At 30.1% G+C, this 19,784-nt stretch overlaps 1 protein-coding gene across 3 annotated transcripts in view; it reads left to right on the top strand.

Annotated features, from left to right (window-relative positions):
- The window catches only part of LOC142326459 (uncharacterized), a 65,013-nt gene that overhangs the window by 30,908 nt on the left and 14,321 nt on the right, over positions 1-19,784 (top strand). For all 3 annotated transcript variants that reach the window (XM_075369009.1, XM_075369006.1, XM_075369008.1), the window contains 6 exons: positions 4,334-4,502; positions 6,038-6,136; positions 10,624-10,710; positions 12,717-12,823; positions 14,323-14,427; positions 19,198-19,350. In XM_075369009.1, coding sequence (XP_075225124.1) covers positions 4,334-4,502; positions 6,038-6,136; positions 10,624-10,710; positions 12,717-12,823; positions 14,323-14,427; positions 19,198-19,350 — 720 coding nt within the window. The remainder of the gene's footprint in view (positions 1-4,333; positions 4,503-6,037; positions 6,137-10,623; positions 10,711-12,716; positions 12,824-14,322; positions 14,428-19,197; positions 19,351-19,784) is intronic.

Genomic DNA, 19,784 nt, shown 5'->3' with positions numbered 1-19,784 from the left:
TATGTTTGATGTACAATAACTTTGTTAAATGGGTAATAAACACAAAACTTGTAGAGAATTTAATTCTCTAATTAATTTAATAAGCGTGGTTCATAGCTGTTATATTAGTTTGATTTTCTAAATTTATTATTTTTATACTGATTAGGTTAATTTTCTACTCGTTCACTTGAGAAAATGAGAAAAAAAGTGCCATTCTTTGAAAAGAAATTGGTCAAGTTAAAGTGTTGGGGAAAAGTAGGAATGGAGTGAATTCAAATTGTGTGTTCACACGTGCATGTATGTGTGTAAATGATTTAAATGTATTTGTTCATTAGAGAGTTTTTTTATGTTTGTATATTTCAAGTTGCTCATATATGTCAGGTTTGTGCCATTTATTGTCTGTATTTAAGATTCTTATTGTTGATTATGTATGTGTGTGGCATGTTTCAGCAAAGTGCTTTGCAAAATCGGATTCAGTGGATGAAGGAAGTGCTTTAGTTGTCCTTTATGTTATTTTAGAACTTATTACAGGTCTAAACAGTGAAATTAAATTACTTCATGTAATTCCATCCAATTTGTTGTGTTTATTATTATGTAAATGTTTGTCTGTTGATGTGTATTTTGTTTTATTTCTGACACTGGCACTGTCACTGTGCACAGTTTTGTAGTCTGTATTTTTAAATCTGGACAATTTTTTATTATGGTCATTAAAGTAAGCGAGTTACAAATTTGTTAATTTCTTTGTTTGTTGTTTTTGTTTTGACCTGAAGTTTGGTTTAGATTTTTTCTCTCAGAAGTATTCATTTGCTTCTGCTAAATATTTTATTGTTTGCAGTTCATCCTGATAGTTGTGTAAGGGGATTGCAGGGTTGTGTTAGATGGTTTTGAGAGTTTATGTTAGGTGATTAGGAGAGTTGTAGTGTTGGTGTAATGAGTTGTTGTAGAGTTGTAATGAGGGTGTCCATTATGGTTAGTTTGATTTCTACATCAAAATTGACTTATGAAATATATCTCAAAATTTGTGTAATGCATGACCAACAACATTTTATCTAGATTGATCTGCACAGCACTACAGTTAACACCAGTCTACAACGCAACCAGCTTAAATTCATATTCAGGAAAAATGTGAACTAACAGATTGCAATTGAGTAGATAAAATTTTTTTTTCTATTCATCAAAGTATTTATTTATACTGCTAGTAATATTTGCTACCTTTGCTATGAATATTTATAGTTTTCTCATATTTGACTTCTCTTTATTTATGGTATTAATTGTTGCAAAATAAATACAATAAAACAAATGTAATAACTAATAAATTAAATTTAATGATAATTGAAAATTCTGTAAATAAACTATGCAAAATAAAATATTAATATCTGCTTTGAATGCAAATATTGATAGTAATAATAATAGGAAAAAAAAACAATCCTTAATGTACAATAATTGAACGGCTGTGATAGATGCTTGCAAACCTTCTGTACTTGTAACCATATGAATTCAATTGAATCAACTGGCAGTTGAGAAGCCTTTAGATCATTATTTTTTCTAGATGCAATGTTAACTTGTGGAATGGTAGTGTCTGGCCTTTCATCCAGAGGTTCCAGGTTCGAATTCTGGTCAGACATGACTTTTTTCATATGTTACAAAAATTCCATTTTCATATCTTACAGACAAGCTTCAAGCTTACATGGCAAATTCTTTAAGCAAACTTGGTTGCGCTATATATAGTGCAGTGTATGTTCAAATTTTTAGTTGTAATCCTACCTTGCTAAAACACATATGTGTGTCTGTCTGTGTGTGCAACCCCCTTAGCTTAGCACCAGATTGTACCGATCTCTAGTGGAAATTTCCTATTCATTAGTATGTCTTGTGGTGGTTAGGTGTATACTTGTTATATTATTATATATTGATATGTAGCATATATATGTCAAATATATATATATGTTTTTCTTCATAAAATCGATTATTTGTGTTTAAGACTCATTTCCTCCTTTTTTATTTGTAAAAATAAAAATTTTCCACTTTTTTCTTACTCTAAATTTTCACTTCTTCTTTTACTCTTTATAAATTTTTTTGTTATTCTTATTAAATGAATTTGTCTAATGTTCTATTGTTAGTCAGTCTTGTCCTATCCTTCAAAGACTCAACATGTATTTATTACAAATGTATAATTAATTAATATAATAATGTTATATATATGGATTAAAAGTTCAAATATCATAATAAAAATAATTTATATTATAAACGAAATAGAGACTTTTTTTATTTGATTGAACCACCGATAATAAAATTTTTTTTCCTGATGAGTCTGAGGAATGCCATTTACGGGTAGTGGAGTGTCAGACTCGCTAACAGGTTCCGCTAGATGTTATTAAGAGAGCGTATGTGTGCCTGCACCCTACTGACCAAACATCATAACTCACTGATCCTCCCCTTCCGGGATCGAGTACAGAATTAAGCACTGCACAGTTAAACATTAAGGTGCCTTTAGGCTAGAGGGATCCAGAGTCTCTGTGCTTCATCACCAAAGCCCGTCCATGCAAGCGCGGACAAACGACAGCTCCACAGACAGCTGTCTTTCACCCTCCAACCCTCCGGTCATGTTCTTCCACCTCGGTCTGAGAACTTTGTATTGTGATACTCTCTAGAAGATCCACCTGGAAGCATCCATCACTTTCTCTCTTCCCAGACTTTGATTTGCAGAACCCCTGCCACAAATCCTGCGACTGTTTCAAAGCGGTACTGGATTTTCAACATCGGGTCTATTATGTCATTTACCATAATCTGCCCATGACTGCAACACAGCGATTGACGTTCCTCCTTCTACCTTGAGCCTGAAAAATGACATGTTCAGGAGTGTCAAGTTCTTGGCAGTATGAGCATGGAGGATCCTCCGCCTTTCTCTTTCCATGGAGATAGGAACGAAATAATGAATAATATGGTTAGATTTAATTATTCTATATATTTTAACATTTTTGGTCATCAGAATCCATTGATATTTTGTCGGAAAGTTAGTTTCTTATTATGACAATTTGTTTCGTAAATTGAATGTAATACATAAGTAATTTATTATTTATGTTAAGACTCAAGTTTCATTTCCTTCTTTTTTACTTGTAAAACTAAACAATTTTCACTTCTTACTCTTTATAAAACTTTCACTCTTTCTTTTACCCTTTATAAATTCTCACTTTTTTTGTTACTCTTTTTAAATGAATTTGTCTAATGCTCTATTGTTAGTCACTCTTGTAATAATTATAAAATAAATTAATAAATTTTACTACTGTAATTCATTCATTCAATATTGTAGCAGATCGTAAAACACATCTATTTTCGTTACAAATATATATTGATACTGAAAATACTATCGATTATCCATTTAGAATTGTATGTATGATTTTTGTTTTTTATCCTTATAGTTACTGTTAAACATACATATAGGTAAAACAAATGGTAAACAATAAAGGTTAAAATTAGAAGAATTTTGAATTTTATATATCCTCCTTAGTGATTAATTGATTTTGAAGCCAACTTCTCATTTGTTATTGTGTCAAGGGAGGTTAGTTTTGTGTAACAATAATTTGTTTTGTAAATTGAATATATAAATAATAAATTAATTAAATTTATATTTAAGCTTCCAGCTCTTGTATTGAGTGAATTTGCATATGGATATTAAATAATGCATACTATAATAATGGATACTAAATATTGCATATTTAGGCATCTTTTAAAGATGCCTAAACCGATGTAAACCAAATTTAATTGGAAAGACTTGCTGATATTTTTCGCTTTTCCTTGATCAATTTTCTTCATTAAAAAAAAAAACATTTTTACACAAGAGGTAATCAATTTTGGACACCTAACAAACAATACCATTCTGAGATGTCGCTCCCCTGGAAGGTCTAGCTGCGGTGGTGTGCCTTAGGCACATCCTGCAACTAGTTTATTCTATAAAATGATAGTCAAAACACTTAAATAATACTTAACTGTTATTGTATTTAAGTTCTTATCATTTTTCAAATGCCCCTTGAATACTTTCTAAACACAGTAGGTTTTTTAAAAATATTTAGGCAGAAAATTCTTGAGAGAGAATTAGTTTAATCAGATAGTGTCATTTTTGTCATAAATTAAACTTGTGTAGAAATCAGTGTATGTGTTCTGTGACCAGTATGGAAGAATTAAAATAATTATAATGGTTTTATAACATCAACTGTTGTATTGCAGAGTAATCAATAAGCTCAATAGCAGCTTAAATTTAGCTACCGATTTTCAGCATGTTTTCCTCTTGTTTGGATCCACATATAAAAGTTAAATAAAAAAACTAAATATTTAGTGAAGAAATATTAATATTTTACAGGTGTTTGCAAGAAAGGAGACATTGCTCAGTCATACTTGTTCTGCCGATCAAAATATTTCTAGTTTATTAAAGAAGAACAAACACCTTTGTAACCGATGTGGACAAGTGTTTACGAATAAATTACAATTAAAAATACATCAAGATGAACAATGTAGTATTGAACCACCGGGTTAGTTCTCACTGAATCACGCATTTAATAATTTTTAGTTTTTTGTTGTGTTAATTTTAAATCTGATTTAATGGATTCAATTTTTAAATGTGAATTATAAAGTTTTAGCAATAACTTGAATAAACTAACTTAAATAATTTAAATAAATTTCCTTTATTTTGTACAGATTGCTATTTTGCTGTAGTAATCTATTTAATAGATCATCACTTATTATCTGTGTAATGGACATTGCACAGTTTGCTTAACTTGTAGTGTAAAACAAAGTAAACTTTGTTAGAGTAAAAGCTGCATTTACTTGTTGTGAACTATTAGATGCATTTACATTCAATTAGGAACTATATAAATTGGAATAATTAAGTTTAAATAATAAAAGGTTAATGTTACAGAGTAGCAAAATAGATAAACAAATATGTAAGTACGTATGTATGCTGAATGAAAATTTCATCTGGTAGCTTTACATGAGGATCACAAAACAAAATGCATTGTGGAATTTATCACACAAGCTTAGATAAAAACAAAAGTGTTAGATAACCTTACACACAGTGTATTTCATAAAATCAACTGATTAAAGAATTTTGAAGAAAAATCCAGACTCCATAACCAAGAGGATATCGGCTCTTAAAATCAGTTCTATTCTATAAATTCTATTAATCTGGAATCTGCAAAAATCGATTAAATCTGTAAATTTGTATTGAATTATGAAAGAAAATAACTTTCAAACTAATTGAACTTTAGCTTTCAAAGGACCTTTAAAAAATAGTATGTGCAACATAGATATACCATTAGCCAGGATTCTCTAAATTAACAATTATAGAAAAAATAGGGGAGGAAACCTAATTTATGTCAACTGTGCATTCAATATTTATTGTGTTTCTTTAACTAGTTGTTTTTATTTGCCTTATATAAAATACTTACTGAGGTTAGTGTTTTTGTAAGTGTGTCCTGCTTCTATGAGGTGGTGTAGAAACCACCTTTGTATTACTTACATGAAATTTTCTGAAAAGTTTACTTTAATCAAGATTACTGAAAGTATTTCATTTAAATTATAATTATTTGTTACTGGTAGTAGAGAATTTCATTAACTTTTACATTCTATGTTACTGTTTTAATGAGATTTAAAACACATTCATTACCAAATAAAGAATATGATAACTAAATTCTGAAGGTAGATGCGAAGTATAAGGTTTAATTTTATAGACGAGAGTAGAAAGATTCATGGGAAAAAAATAGTTTAAGACTGTGGAGGTGTATTTTTTTTATCTTTTTTTACGGATGATATAATGAGTTGAGTAAAAGGTAGGATTGGAGAAGAAAAGTTGAAAGCAAATAATATTGTTTGTAGTGAGTGACCTGATGATCAGCTAGAATGGAAGAAGATTACAAGTAACTGTTTAAATGATAAGCGATATTTATAAAGGGATAATAATAGAAAAATGATAGAGTGAATACTATGTTGCTTAAATTTAATTTTTTTTTGCTGATTTTATGATGAAAGTCATATGCTTGTGTATCATTTTTAATGTTTCTTTTTCCAGATAATGATATCAAGATAGACTGCCCTAATTGTGGTAAATCTTTTAGTTCTGCTGCTGCATTACAGTTGCATAGTAATATTTGTATGAATACTGACAAAGGTAAACTTACTATTATTCATGTTTTTCCCTTTAGCAGGTTCCTGTACTGTCTGTTGTATTTTTACCATCTTTTCTCCTTTCACTAATAGATTATTTATAACTATTTTCACATGTTTGTTCCATTTATTCAAATGAATCAGATTACAGGAGGAGTTAAGAGGAGATTACTATACGCAGGAAAATGAGTCCTTAGTCCCACAGGTAGAGCTTACTGAGCTTAAAAAAAACTTGCTGTAGTATTGGCTTCTAGAAAGTGTCATATGTGGAGGAGCTTCTGTTTATGACACTTTCTTTTCTAACAAAAAATTTTGATGTGGTATATTTCCATGGAAAAAATGGTAAAGTAGGATAGGGTGAAGAGGAAGATGAGGTCAGAAGGAAGGGTATATAATAAACCTACAAAGGGATTACGTTAGATCAGACTTTACCGACTTATCTAGGCATACTTTAATTGAGCACTTTCTTGTTTAAAATAATTACTATTTTTAACAGACTTCAAAAAAGGAGGAAGTTATCAGTTTGAAATTTTTTTTTAATCAAGAGTATACTTTCAGAATGGTCCCATATAAATTTTAACTAAATCCAATCATCTTAGGAAAAATCCCAAACAAACCGAACGGCTTGATACACTTAGCAACTGACTGCACACACCAGTGTTATATAACTGTTGCATTTTACTTTTGTATATCTCATTACCAATTTTGCATTGTTTGAAATAGAATTTTTATTATATGATCATATTTTTTTTTTTGTTTAACTTGTTTTAGCTGGCGCCAACTTCAAAAATAGTTATTTCTCGTAAATATTTTTACTGTAGTTGATAAATAAAAATGTAATTATTATTTGTAACTTTTTAGTACTATTATTTTTGGAGTCAGTTTTATTTTTATTTTTTATAAATTATTTTATTATATTCTTATTCAATAACAATATAAATGTCGCTTCGTAAATGAATATAATTTTCGCTTCCTAAATGCCATTTTTTATTTTATAACCACTATATAATTTTATGTCATCTGTTAATTTAATATATCAAATCAGTTTTCTGACATAATTTCACCATAAACTTCTTTATTTCTGTGATGTAACTTTGGCTGAAAATTTTTCTAAATATCAGAGATATTTTTAAACCATGTTATTTTGAGTTATCATATGTTTTCTTTTTCAATTTTATTTTCTTTATTTTAGGTCAACCTCAGAGTATATTTGACACATCTGAGGATGAGTTTTTTTATAAAATCTGTTAATAAGATTATCCCAGTTGTTCTGTTAATCATGTCATCACGTGGACCTGTGGATTGTGATTATAAAATTTTTTTCAAACTTAGTCCTTTCAATTTTGTAAGTACGTAATAGTCATTTGTTACTTGGTCTGGACTACATGAAGTATGGGTCAAAATGACCTTGAATGTCTGACAACAAGTGAATCTTACAACCAGTGTGATTATTGGCTGTACTTGATTTTCACGTCAGCATTCCTTATTTGTTTTTTTTTTTTTACTTTTAAGACCATAATGGATCACTTTAGTTCATTTTTTTGGCAAGTTATTTCTTTTCTTGCTGATTTGTTGTTTTTCAGCTTTTCTTTTTTGCCAGTAATTTTTTAAGGGTTTCAGATCTTCTTGCCCTTTCTTGTTCAAATTGTTTTCTTGGGTTTTGGTAGGAATCTTGTTTCTTTATTTTTTAATTTCTCATAGTTTCCGGTTTTCATTTTTAGGTTTTCATGTGTTATGTCTAATTCCTCCATGTCTTTCTGTACTTCATATAACCAGTTCGGTCTGCTTTTCTTGTTCCAGAAAAGTTTGATTATCCATCTGATAAGTCTGGTCTCTTTCATTCTGAAAATATGTCCTAGAAAGGAAATTCTCATCTTTCTAAATTTAGTAGTTACCGGGATGATCGTTTTGTAAATTTCTTTGTTTAGAATAATTCTCCAAATCCTGTCTTTTTTAATGTTTTTCCTGATGCATCGTCGTAGAATCTGTCTTTCAATCTTTTCTAGTTTGTCGGTAAGCCTTGTCTGGTACGGTTCAAGTATGGTTTCGCATCCATAAAGTATTTCTGGTTGGATAACTGAGTTATAATGTCCTATTTTTGTGTTTATGGACATGCATTTTTTGTTATAGATGTTTTGTGTTTTTGTTGTGTTTTTATTGTGGCTTTGATGAGTTTATTTATTCTTTCATTCCAGTTTGGATTTTCTTGGAGGTTGTGTGTGATGTTTTCCCTCAATTATTTAAAGTTTTCTACTAGTTCTATGTCATTATTGTTTATTTTTACCTTGCATAGTGGATCTCTCACCATAATTTTGGTTTTTTCGTATGAAATTTTTAGACTAATTTTTCCTGCAATCTCTTCCAGTGTTGACAGTTGGTATCTGGCCTCTTCTATATTTTGGGCTAGTAGGGCTAAATCGTCCACAAAGCCTAGGGAATTTACTGAGATATCTTTTTCTATTTTAACGTTATCTTTCATTTTTTCAAAAATGAAAGATATCGTCCCGAAATCATTTCGTCCCCTCATTTGTTTTATATAATCTAATTCGATTTTTTGTAGTCTTGCAAAAAGCACCAGAGTATCTCATTGAGCCAAAAAGTCGACTATGAAAAGGCCCTTCCTGTCTCTGTAGACAGTTACAGTTGCCTCTTTTCTGTTCGTGGCCTTTCTTCATTATTTTTTTTTTCTTTATGAACTGCTTCTTAGTCTAAATTCGTAATATCATTTTAATGTATTTTATTTATTCATAGTACCTTTGGCCTAATTGGAGAAAAATTTGTGATGAATTGAAATTGTAATTCTTCTTTAAAGCAAAGGTATGAAGTGATTGAATATGCCTCACTTTTGGAGAATTTGAAATTAATGTACACATAGCTTGCTAAATGTACAATGTTGATATGACTGAATCAGGGAAACTGCAGCCCTGTCAGACTTGGCAATATTGCTAATTCAAAGAAAAACTTTCCTTACATCTTTGTTGACATTGTTTTTTATTTATTTACACTAATTGTATATATTTCATTTTCAAGCAGTATTTTGTGTAATTTTTTTATTTTTGTATATGTAAGCAGAATTAAATTGCTTGCATACAGATTGCTTAATTTTATTTATAAATAATTTTATTTATTAAATTATAATTTTTGATAACATTTGATTGAGATAAATCTTCAGTTTTAAATTCAATTTATATTCTATATCACCATATTGTGTGTTTATTAAGATTCTTCATTTTGGTTAACAATTTTGAATTGCTGTAGTGGTACATACACAGTCTACAAAACATTCTGGGACTGAGGTAAAAAAACAACAAAAATTAGGAAAAAATGTATTTGTTTTTAATTTTCTACGTAGTTTCCCTTCAATGCAATACAATGATTAGATTGGTTATAAAGGTCGTCAAAGGCTTTAAAGAGAACTTATTTTGGAATTGTCGTTAGAATAATTGTAACATTTTCTTCTGTAGCATCTATCAATTTTCTTTAAATAGAACATAGTCTGCAGGGGCTGTGTCTGGTGAGTATGGAGGGTGACCCAGCACTATCACCTACCATTTGGTCAAAAACTGCTGAAGTTAGTGATGACTGTGTTATAAAGCAGGAAGTAATCCTTGGTTTTCTGAAAATGCAGTCGCATGCAACAAATTCAGTCCAATAAACATATAAGAACATCATGTTAGACAGCCGCAGTAATTCACGCACAGTAGATAGCATTCAGTAATTTTATTTTCCAAAACTTATGCAATTTTGCAGAAAATGATGCATTTAATATTTTCATCGCTACAGCCGGTTTCATCCTTTCTCATTGTCTTCTAATGACATCCAACCATCACAAAAATGAGCGAGCAAACCACCTGAACACAAGCGAACAAGACAGGCCATTGCCCTGTGCTTGTTTTATCATTTCACATGTTTCTGTAGCACTTTTGTGAGCAAACAAAAAATTTATGTTTGTGCATCGTTCCATTTTTAGAAATCTTACAATAGGCACAAAAACAGATGTACTACATGAATCTCTAACCCAAACCGATTGAGTTTTGTGTTGTTCATAAGGCTTCTCTTGACAAGTTACAAGCTCACCCATGAAATTGCACTTCTAGTTCTGTTTTTATAGTCTTAGTCCTGGAATATTTTGTACAGACTATGTGTTTGGGGTTTCCCCTGAAGTTTCATTCAACCTATCTTGTCTTATTTTTATTTGTTACACAACTTCTAAGCGATCCTTGAGATATGTATTTTACAAGTTAAAGAGTAAACTAATTACTTTTTTCCATTCAGAATAAATTAGAGTACCGACTAATGATTGATATATTAGACATTTAAAAATATTGTCTGTGGAATTAATATATATCTCCATTATATTGTAGCAAATGTTAAAATGCCTAAAAAGAAATTTTTTTGATTAAAAAAAAAGAAGATTTTAAAAAAAGATTTTTTTGTGAATTTTAAGTGTAGATATTTTGAATTTTTTAATTTATTTTATTTTATTTACAGTTGTATGTCAAGCAAGATTTTTATGTGATAAGTGTGGAATTATAAGCAAGTCAAAGCGGTCTTTTAATTTGCATTCTGCAGTGCACGGTGAGTGAATAAGTTTTCTTTCATGCTGAACTATTCCAGAAAAATTTTAATATAGAATGATTTACTTTCTGGACAGTTTATATCTTTCAAAAGTTTTGTTTTTGCCTCGCTTAATGATTGTTATTCACTTTGAAAGATAATCAATATTTTCTTGTGTGAAATCCCATAGTGTTTAGTTTTGAAAGTTTGTACAACCAAATAAATCGATGTTATTAAACATATTTAGTATATATTACAGTTCAATGACATGTTTATTGAGTTCATAAGCAGGTCCTTTTGTTTCAGTAGGATGTTTTTTTTCCTAGAGAATATAAAAATTTGTTATTCTCTTTTAATGTGAATTTATTTGTATTTTATGTTTAAATTTATATCTGTTTACATAGGTCTTTTAAATTACTTCAATTTTGGTTGCTGTGTTACTTTTTTGTATTAAATTTTTCATTTAACTCAGTATTATCTTATAATGTCATATGTTATCGCCCGATGAAGGATATTGATAGATTATACACAATAAATTCTTACAATATTTATTTACTTTTCACTGAACTTACTATTTGGAAAAAAGTAAATTATACTCCATGACCAGTAATTTTGATTCTATTGTGAAATTTACAAAACTAATTAAAATTAATACAAAATTAAGAAGTGATTATGATAGTGAAAATATAATTTCAAAAGGAAATTAGCTTATAATATTATACTTATAACAATAAGTTCTTTGTGAATGAGGGACAAGTTCATTATATCTTCCACCTGTCCACAAAGAATTAATAAAACGCCTTCTTGCACTTAATTTCAGAACAAAACATTGTTGCACTTTAATTGCAAAACAGAGTACAATGTTGATGTACTCTTGTTTGTACACACACACACACACTCTCTCTCTCTCTTTCTTACTTTCTTTCTTTCATTTACTGGCTGTTAGCAGTATTTACATCCCCTGGCCTAGGAATTGTTCAGCTGTAGGTGATCCATCCTGTTGTTCAGTCAAGCGGTAATGGTTTTAAAACAACATCCATTTTCCCACTATTATTTATCTTCCAGAATTTTCTTGATTTCAAATTTTTTTCTGTATTCCAAAAATTATTTCTGATGTTTCTTAATATTACTCTTTTTAATTTTATTTGCCTATTACATTCTTCATTCACTCTCTCTCTTTTTCTGTTCTTGCACTTTATTTCTAGAAGCTTCTCTACTTATCACAACATAAAAGTTTGTTATTTTTTGTTGTACAGTTGTCTTGACTTATTATTAATTATTGTTACTAGCAAGATTGGTTTTCAATAAGTACCAGTTTTAATTTATTTTTAAGCATTTTTATGTGTATACAATACATTGGTGGACCTTTTCTTTTTTCCTGTTTAGCCTCCGGTAACTACCGTTTAGATAATTCTTCAGAGGATGAATGAGGATGATATGTATGAGTGTAAATGAAGTGTTAGTCTTGTACATTCTCAGTTCGACCGTTCCTGAGATGTGTGGTTAATTGAAACCCAACCGCCAAAGAACACCAGTATCCACGACCTAGTATTCAAATCCATGTAAAAATATCTGGCTTTACTAGGACTTGAACGCTGTAACTCTTGACTTCCAAATCAGCTGATTTGGGAAAACGCGTTAACCACTAGACCAACCCGGTGGGTTACATTGGTGGACCTGTATTATATATTTCTCTAATTATATAATTTATTTCTGTACTTTACCTATTTTATTATTATTATTATTATTATTAGTGAGTGTTGGAATGCTTGCATGGAGACACGCAATAATACTTAATTGATGTGAGGTTTATTGTTGTTTTAGTAAGTGTTAATAAATGGATGCAAGTACAACCTTATTAGTATCGTAAATAAATAATCAATTTTTACACTTTGTTACTGCAAATTTCCTTCTGATGTAAGTTACTGGGACCTTTATTTAGAAACATTTTACCATTTTTAGAATACTTGCAGTCTTTCTTGTGAACAACATATAAAACTTATATTTTCATGTATTATCTAATGCAGGTGAACCTCAGTTTTGTTGTCCAGTATGCCAGAAGAAATTTTATAGAAAAGATATATTACAGACACATATAATGACACACCAGCTAATACCTTCAGATGCCTGTTATGTAAGTTATTATAAACATAGTTTTTATTTGGTTTTGTTGTATTTGAACGATACATTCTAAAAATGTGAAGTCATTGTCTACTTATTCTAATTCTCTAGTATTACAGTTTAACTGAATTTTCAGCATCTTTTACCGTTTGGAGAAAACGTTTTCTAATGATTGTTTCTAAGTGTTATGAAGTTCCTGAGCTCAAAAAGAAGAATGATTTTTTTTAAATTAATTTATGTAGATTTTCATGTATGTAGTAATGTACATCAACTATGTTTGTCTCCTGGTCTTATAATCATAAAGTTTATATTGTAGTTTATGTACCAGTGGGATTGATTCTGTTAAATTTTTTGATAAGGATGTTATATGCTTTTATAGGGTTTGGATTTTATGAAAATGTTATTCTCCATCTTTTTCAGTTCTAAAAAATTTAAAAATACCATGAAAAATAATGTAATTGAAAACTTTTTGAAAAAAATTCATTTTTATGAAATTTTAACTTGCACTTTTCAAACCTTTCTAAGAGTCAGGAGATAAAGCCCCCTTGCTTAAAAATTGGAGTCTTTATAAACTTTTCAAACTTTTAACAGCTTCAAGCTTGACTTGAAAATTGCATTACTGTTTTTCTTGTCTTATTTTCTAAATTATATGGTATAAGGGTGGAAGTAGTTTTGAAATTTTATTACAGAAGGGATGGAATATTCGTTTTATAACTTTTGTTTAAATACCTGTAAGTATTGTTATTTATGATACATTAAAACAGAATATCTTAGAACAGAATTTTATTTTTAAAATGTTTGCTGATTTAACAAATCGCTCTGGAATATTCTTTAAAAATATTTCCCTCTTAATAGGAAATAAATAAGGTCATAGAGATTAACAACCATTTTTAACTTTATCACTGGGGAATGGGTTAAATTTCAGGATCAAAGGATTAAAGGGTGTTTATGGCAAGAATTGCCATAAAAAATGTTAAGTTTACAATTTTTGCCAGATGCTATTGAGTAGTTTTTAATTAGCAAAGATTTTTCATCCTTGCCCTTCATGTAATTTGCTAACTGTTGAATATTTTTAGATCTAAACCACAAACATTGTGATATTATTAAACATAAATTTATAAACAGCGGGTCCACAACTATCTGTAAGGTCCAGTACTAAATTATTGTGTGACTAAAATATATGTACTTGGAGATGAAATGAAATTGATCATGTTGAAATATAAAAAATCACTTGTGTCAATAAGCCAGCAAGTGTAAAGATGATATGGTCATGGAGTTTGAACTTGTATGATTTTCCATTTGATGTCATTAAAAACAGTTCTTATTCTTTTTCACAGATAGAAACTTTTTAAACTGCCCAGTATATTGTGATTTACCTGAAATTCTGAGGTAAAGTAAAGAGATTTCAGTTTGGTTTAATACTGTTAATTGGAAATAAAATATTATGTATAATCACAAAATTGTAATTTTGTTTTTTCTGTTTATTGGATTAATACTGTAAATTTATTTCAGGAGTGTCCAGTATGTTATAAAAAATTTAAAATGAAGAAAAACCTAAATGTACACATCAAAATGCATACTGGCTTTAAGCGGTTTCAGTGCATTCATTGCAGCATGGTTAGTGTTTATTGTTGTTTCTATTACTTATTCCTTAATTATAATAAGATAGAATTGATTATTATTAGTATATTAAATGCATCCTAGCAGGATAATAAATTTGAGATATTTAATTTTTTCTCTTCTTTTCCTCTCTTTTATAAATTATTCCAGACAGATTACTTTTATTTTACCAGACAAAACATATTTCTCATACTTTTTAAGTATTTCACTCGTTATGGCAGAAGTGACGCTCAAGACACTAAAGAGGCAAGCTGCAGGCCGTGATATGGGTTTAGAATCAATTCGAAGACAAACTAGCTTGGGAGTACATGCTCAGTATCGTAAGTGATATGAAAAATAAGACTAATAATGTTTACAGAATTCACTTTGAAGTAATGATTTAAAAGTCGGAGACAAATCTGTTCATTTCGATCGAGATGATGAAATTTTTATAGGTGAACAAGATTGCAAGGCATGTGTGAATTATCCAGGTTGCTTTTTAAGAAAGGACCAAGTCCGTACATATATGCCGACAAAGACCTTAGAGAGTACAAAGAGTATTCTTTGTAAGTATACTTATACTTACTAATACTCATAGAACACAAAACTCGAGATATAATAGTATGAAATCGAATGTTGGTCTGAAATATTATAAGGATAATAAGAAAGTTGTTTACAGTACAGAAAAAACTGGCAGAAGGATAAGGACACCGATTATTTTTAATGAGACCGCAAGACGTGATACATCTATTTTGATGATCCAAATGAGCTTTGAGAAAGGTTATACTGGTCATCAGAATGAAATTAAATTCAACAGTCAAGAAACTGTTTGAAATATATGTTCATCTTAGTTTTAATTGTTCATGATGTATCTGAACAGAGCAGGTCAGCATATGCTTCATCAGTGATGGATGCCCTTTGACAAAACCCTGGAGGGTGATATTGATGTTAAACAGCATCACATAAACTTAAAAATGTTGAAGATGACAAAGATGTCGTTAATTTAAACAACTGTAAGAAGCTTATTGATGAACAAAGTGAGTGTTCAGCTCCATATGTTATTTATCTTATATTTCTTATGATATATTTCAGTACTGTCCGTTTTCTTCATTTTGACAGGTGTATGTCTAGTTAGCCTAAATACAGCTGATGTTAATATATACACTTATTAATATTATTGTATTGTTCACTGATGTTGATAATTTCACACAACATGTTCATCTCATCTCATTTATTATAAAATATGACACAACAGTGTAAAGAATATAAAAATATAATTAAATTTGTAAAAAAGTAAACAAAGAAACATTAGTTAATCACTGAACAAGTGAATCAGTGCATTCTATTTAATGTAAAGTTATTCTATGAATTACAGTATTTAGAATAGTACGCATGATCGCGGAAACTATTCGACTCAATTTTATGAACAGAGGGAATGATATTGAAAAATATATGACAGAAAAAAATGTGCTTCGTCTTGATGAGACAATTCAACAATACATATACAAGTTTCATAATTATAAATTGATAAATGCTGGTGATGGACACAGTATGAATGAAGCGGTTAGCAGAGGAAAAATATTTATTTATCTTTGTTACTTACATGCGAGAGAAAAAATGTTTAAAAATTACAATGAGTGGAAAAATAATTCCGTCGTCAGTTTATTTAGTAATAAGCTGAAAAAAATATTGCATCAGTTAAAGAAATGAATTGCTTCTATTATTGCTTATTGCTTCTGAACTTGATGGAGATCAAGCTTCTGAACAGTTCAGAGAGGGGTACTGGCTTGGTAAGTGTTTTCATAAAAAAGCTGTGGGTGATGTAATACAGAAAACAGTAAGAACAGTTATAAACAAAAGGTATAAATTTATTGCTGGTAGAACTCCATGTACTTGGGTACAAGTATTATGGACTGGGAACCAAACTTCAAGTGAGGTTGAAAAGAGGTGACCTGGGAATAAATTTGGTGAATGCTACGTGTAAGTAGCACGTTATCACATATTCTAAGTTTTCAGATTTGGAGAACTGGGCTGAAGAGGACAGAATGTTAGCAGAAAGAGTAGAGTCATCTGATGCTCAAATCTGTGAAAAAGCTGTGCCTTCGGTGGTAACTAATACCATGAAAGCAAAGAGCAAATTCAGTGGAAGGATCTGTAAACGTAGAATACTTAAGGACAGTAAAAGCCTTCATACTGTTCCAGTTGTGGAATCAAGAAGAAAAAACATCAGTAAGGTTGACAAAAAAGTAAGCAAAAAAGATGTCACTGTTAAAAGATCTTTCCCGCAGACCTCTATCAGATGTCAGTTTGTGGAAATTGTGCTAAAGTTGGGCATCAATGATTTCATAGGTGTTTTTATGAGAGACACGTTACCAGAAAAAATAAAGTCAGTAGAGTTGGATATTGTTAACTTGAACAGCAAAATGAACTCTGGAACGGCATTGTATGTATTATGGTAAAAACCTGAATAAAATTGATACTTTGACAGTATCGCTAACTTGAGACTGCCATCGAAGCTGATTAAATATTTTAAGTCCAACTAAACACGTTTAAATATATTGTATAACGATGAATGCAATCATAAATTAGATTTATTTAACTGTAGTAACTTGTGCTTACAGTTTCTCTCGGAAAAATAATGTTTTATCTATGTTTTTAAGCCTTTCCCTATGGAAAGGCTTCAACCTTTAGTATCGACTTTTTTTCTCCAATCAAACTTAAAGATGGTGAATAGGAAATAGGTCTCATTGTTTTCATTGCATATTGTAATATACCTAATGTCAAAAAAGACAAAAACAATATGTTTAATTATGATACTGACAAGAGTATCAAATTACCCGAAGGCGTGTACAAAATTGAATACACATAATGTTGAAACATGAAATGAACAGTCAAATGTGCATTGAAAATGATGTAGAGAATCCAGACGCAAAACAAATTTTATTCCAAAATGTTATTTCCAAATCTTATTTAAGTGATGAAAATGGAAAGTAAAAATAATAAAAAGGAGATATATCTATATAATGAAACGACTCAAATGTGTTCAGAACCGCCTGTATCATATATCTTATACGATAAGAAAAGTAAGAGATGTATGCTGAACTGTACCTTTAAAATTCGATTTTACATGACCAAACACAATCCAATTGATATTAAGCCTTGATTAAGTCATTTTAGAATTACATAAATAGATCACTTCAACCGAACTGATTTCCATTAGCAAAATAGAGGTTAGTAACATAATTAGAGGTTTGTACTCGTATACGAACAAAGAAGGACACGTGTTGCACAAACTTTCTCCTAATGTCGAATGAGGTTATAAAATTATAGAATCACTATGTAACATATTTTATTCTCCTGTCAATACACATCGCAATACAAATTGTGGATCAGAACAGAGATATAGTGATTTTTAAAGAGGTAATTACTTCTTCTGAGAAAACAAAAATAAAATTTAAAAATGGGTTCCTCCTTTGCGAATAAGAAGGAGGAGGAAAAACAGTATAGGATGGGAATGGCAGTGACACTGAGCAGCAGTTGATAAGTAACTAACTGTAAAGTGAATAAAACCTGAAAACAGATTTTTTTCTACGCCATTGGGATTTAAAGTTTTAAAATGAGTTACTTACTTAATGTAGACATAAATAACGCTATATTGGATGATTCAATCACCAGTTACCAACACCCCACTCATGCATTGTACACACACATTCAGATGGGTGAAGAAAGTAGTTTTACTGTATTTGTAGGAAATTATTACATCTACTTATTAGCATGAGACATTAAATTCTTGTACCGATGAAAAATTGCAGAAAATTGTACCGAAAAATCATTGCAGAATTTATAAACTGTTAATGAAAAGCCAATCAAGATAGAAAATTAAATTTTGAAGATAAGTAATTACAGATAATAAGAAAGGATGAAAACAATACTGGATTGAAGATAATAAAATTATTAATTCTATGTTAAAAGATGCTGAAATTAAAATTGGGCTGCTGTTGAGGAAATATGAAAGCCAGGTTTAAAACAATGATGTAGTCTCAGGTTTCAGCATATGCATGATTGAACTATTGTAAACAACATAGTGTTACTTCAAAACTTCAAAGTCCTTCCACTGTTACTATTTTAAAGAGAGCTTCCACAAACACTCAAGAAAACTACTGTTCTTATGTTTGTACATTGAGGATAAATATGAGAGGTGGCTGAAAGATAATGCACACTGAAACATAATGGGATCACAAGATGTTGCATAAAGTGATGTGTCCTGGTATCTTAGTCTCATTTCTTTACTACTAACATTCCAAAAATCATTAACCCATACCTTCTCATTTTTTGTCAATCACCATTGTTACGGAATCAAATATGCCTGCTATATCAATATGATTAAAACAACATGCATTAATTGAATTTTTAACAGTGGAAATAGTGAACACTAGTGACATTCATCATCATCTGAAAGCCTTTATGATGATGTGAGTAGGAGAACAATTAAATGTTGGGCATCAGAAACTGGAAAAGCAAATATTGAGGATGAATAGCTCAGTGGTTGATCAGTTTCTGTGACTGGAGCGCCAAAATGAAGGTGATGAACAGAAGGACACAGTGAGGTCATGGATCAAGGAATGAGAAAACCAGTTCATCATCAGGAGAAATGTGTAGCTGTAAATGGTGACTGAAAAATAAATGTAAGTTTTTGTAGCAGATAAAATGTACTTTTCTAACATATTTATTTCATTTGATTTTGTTAAATTATTGTTACTAGAGTTTAATCACTTTTTTGTGTTTCAGAGTTTCTTTCAAAAAGGCAACTTAAAGAAACATTTAAAAACACATAAACAGCAGGAGACAATATTAACAGATAGTGATGGTGGTGGTGTTAGTGCAATTAACAATGGTAGTGTAATTTATAAATGCAGTATTTGTGGACATACATTCAATAAGGTAAGATGAATAATCTTATTTCTAATCAATTAAGTAGTATTATAGTTTAGGATTAGGAGTAGGAGGCTAACCTTTACCCGATATGCCTTTAAACAACTGCCTTTGGCTTTTCTGTTTCAATCTTTGATATAACAGAGAGTAGCTAGATAATCCTGCTGGCAGAGTTGCCTCTTCATTGATCCTTAAAAAAGTGGTGCCTTTTCAGGGTGATGGCTGAAACACCTCCCAGCAAGAAAGGGAAATAATAGAAGAAAGAAAGATTAATCATTGGAGGGAATTTCCATGATTTGGGTAGGTTACAGTCTTGCTCAGGATTAATTATTATTAACACCGATTATTTTTTTGAATGGATGAACAACTAGAAAGATTTGTTTATGCTGTAATTAAAGATGTTTTTTGTGGTCCTTTGATGATGAAACGTCGAGGAATGCAAA

Source organism: Lycorma delicatula, chromosome 6 (genome assembly GCF_047948215.1).
Source record: "Lycorma delicatula isolate Av1 chromosome 6, ASM4794821v1, whole genome shotgun sequence".
Classification (NCBI taxonomy): Eukaryota; Metazoa; Arthropoda; class Insecta; order Hemiptera; family Fulgoridae; genus Lycorma; species Lycorma delicatula.
The sequence above is the reverse complement of the archived record's forward strand: the minus strand, read 5'-3'. Positions and strand labels throughout refer to the sequence as shown.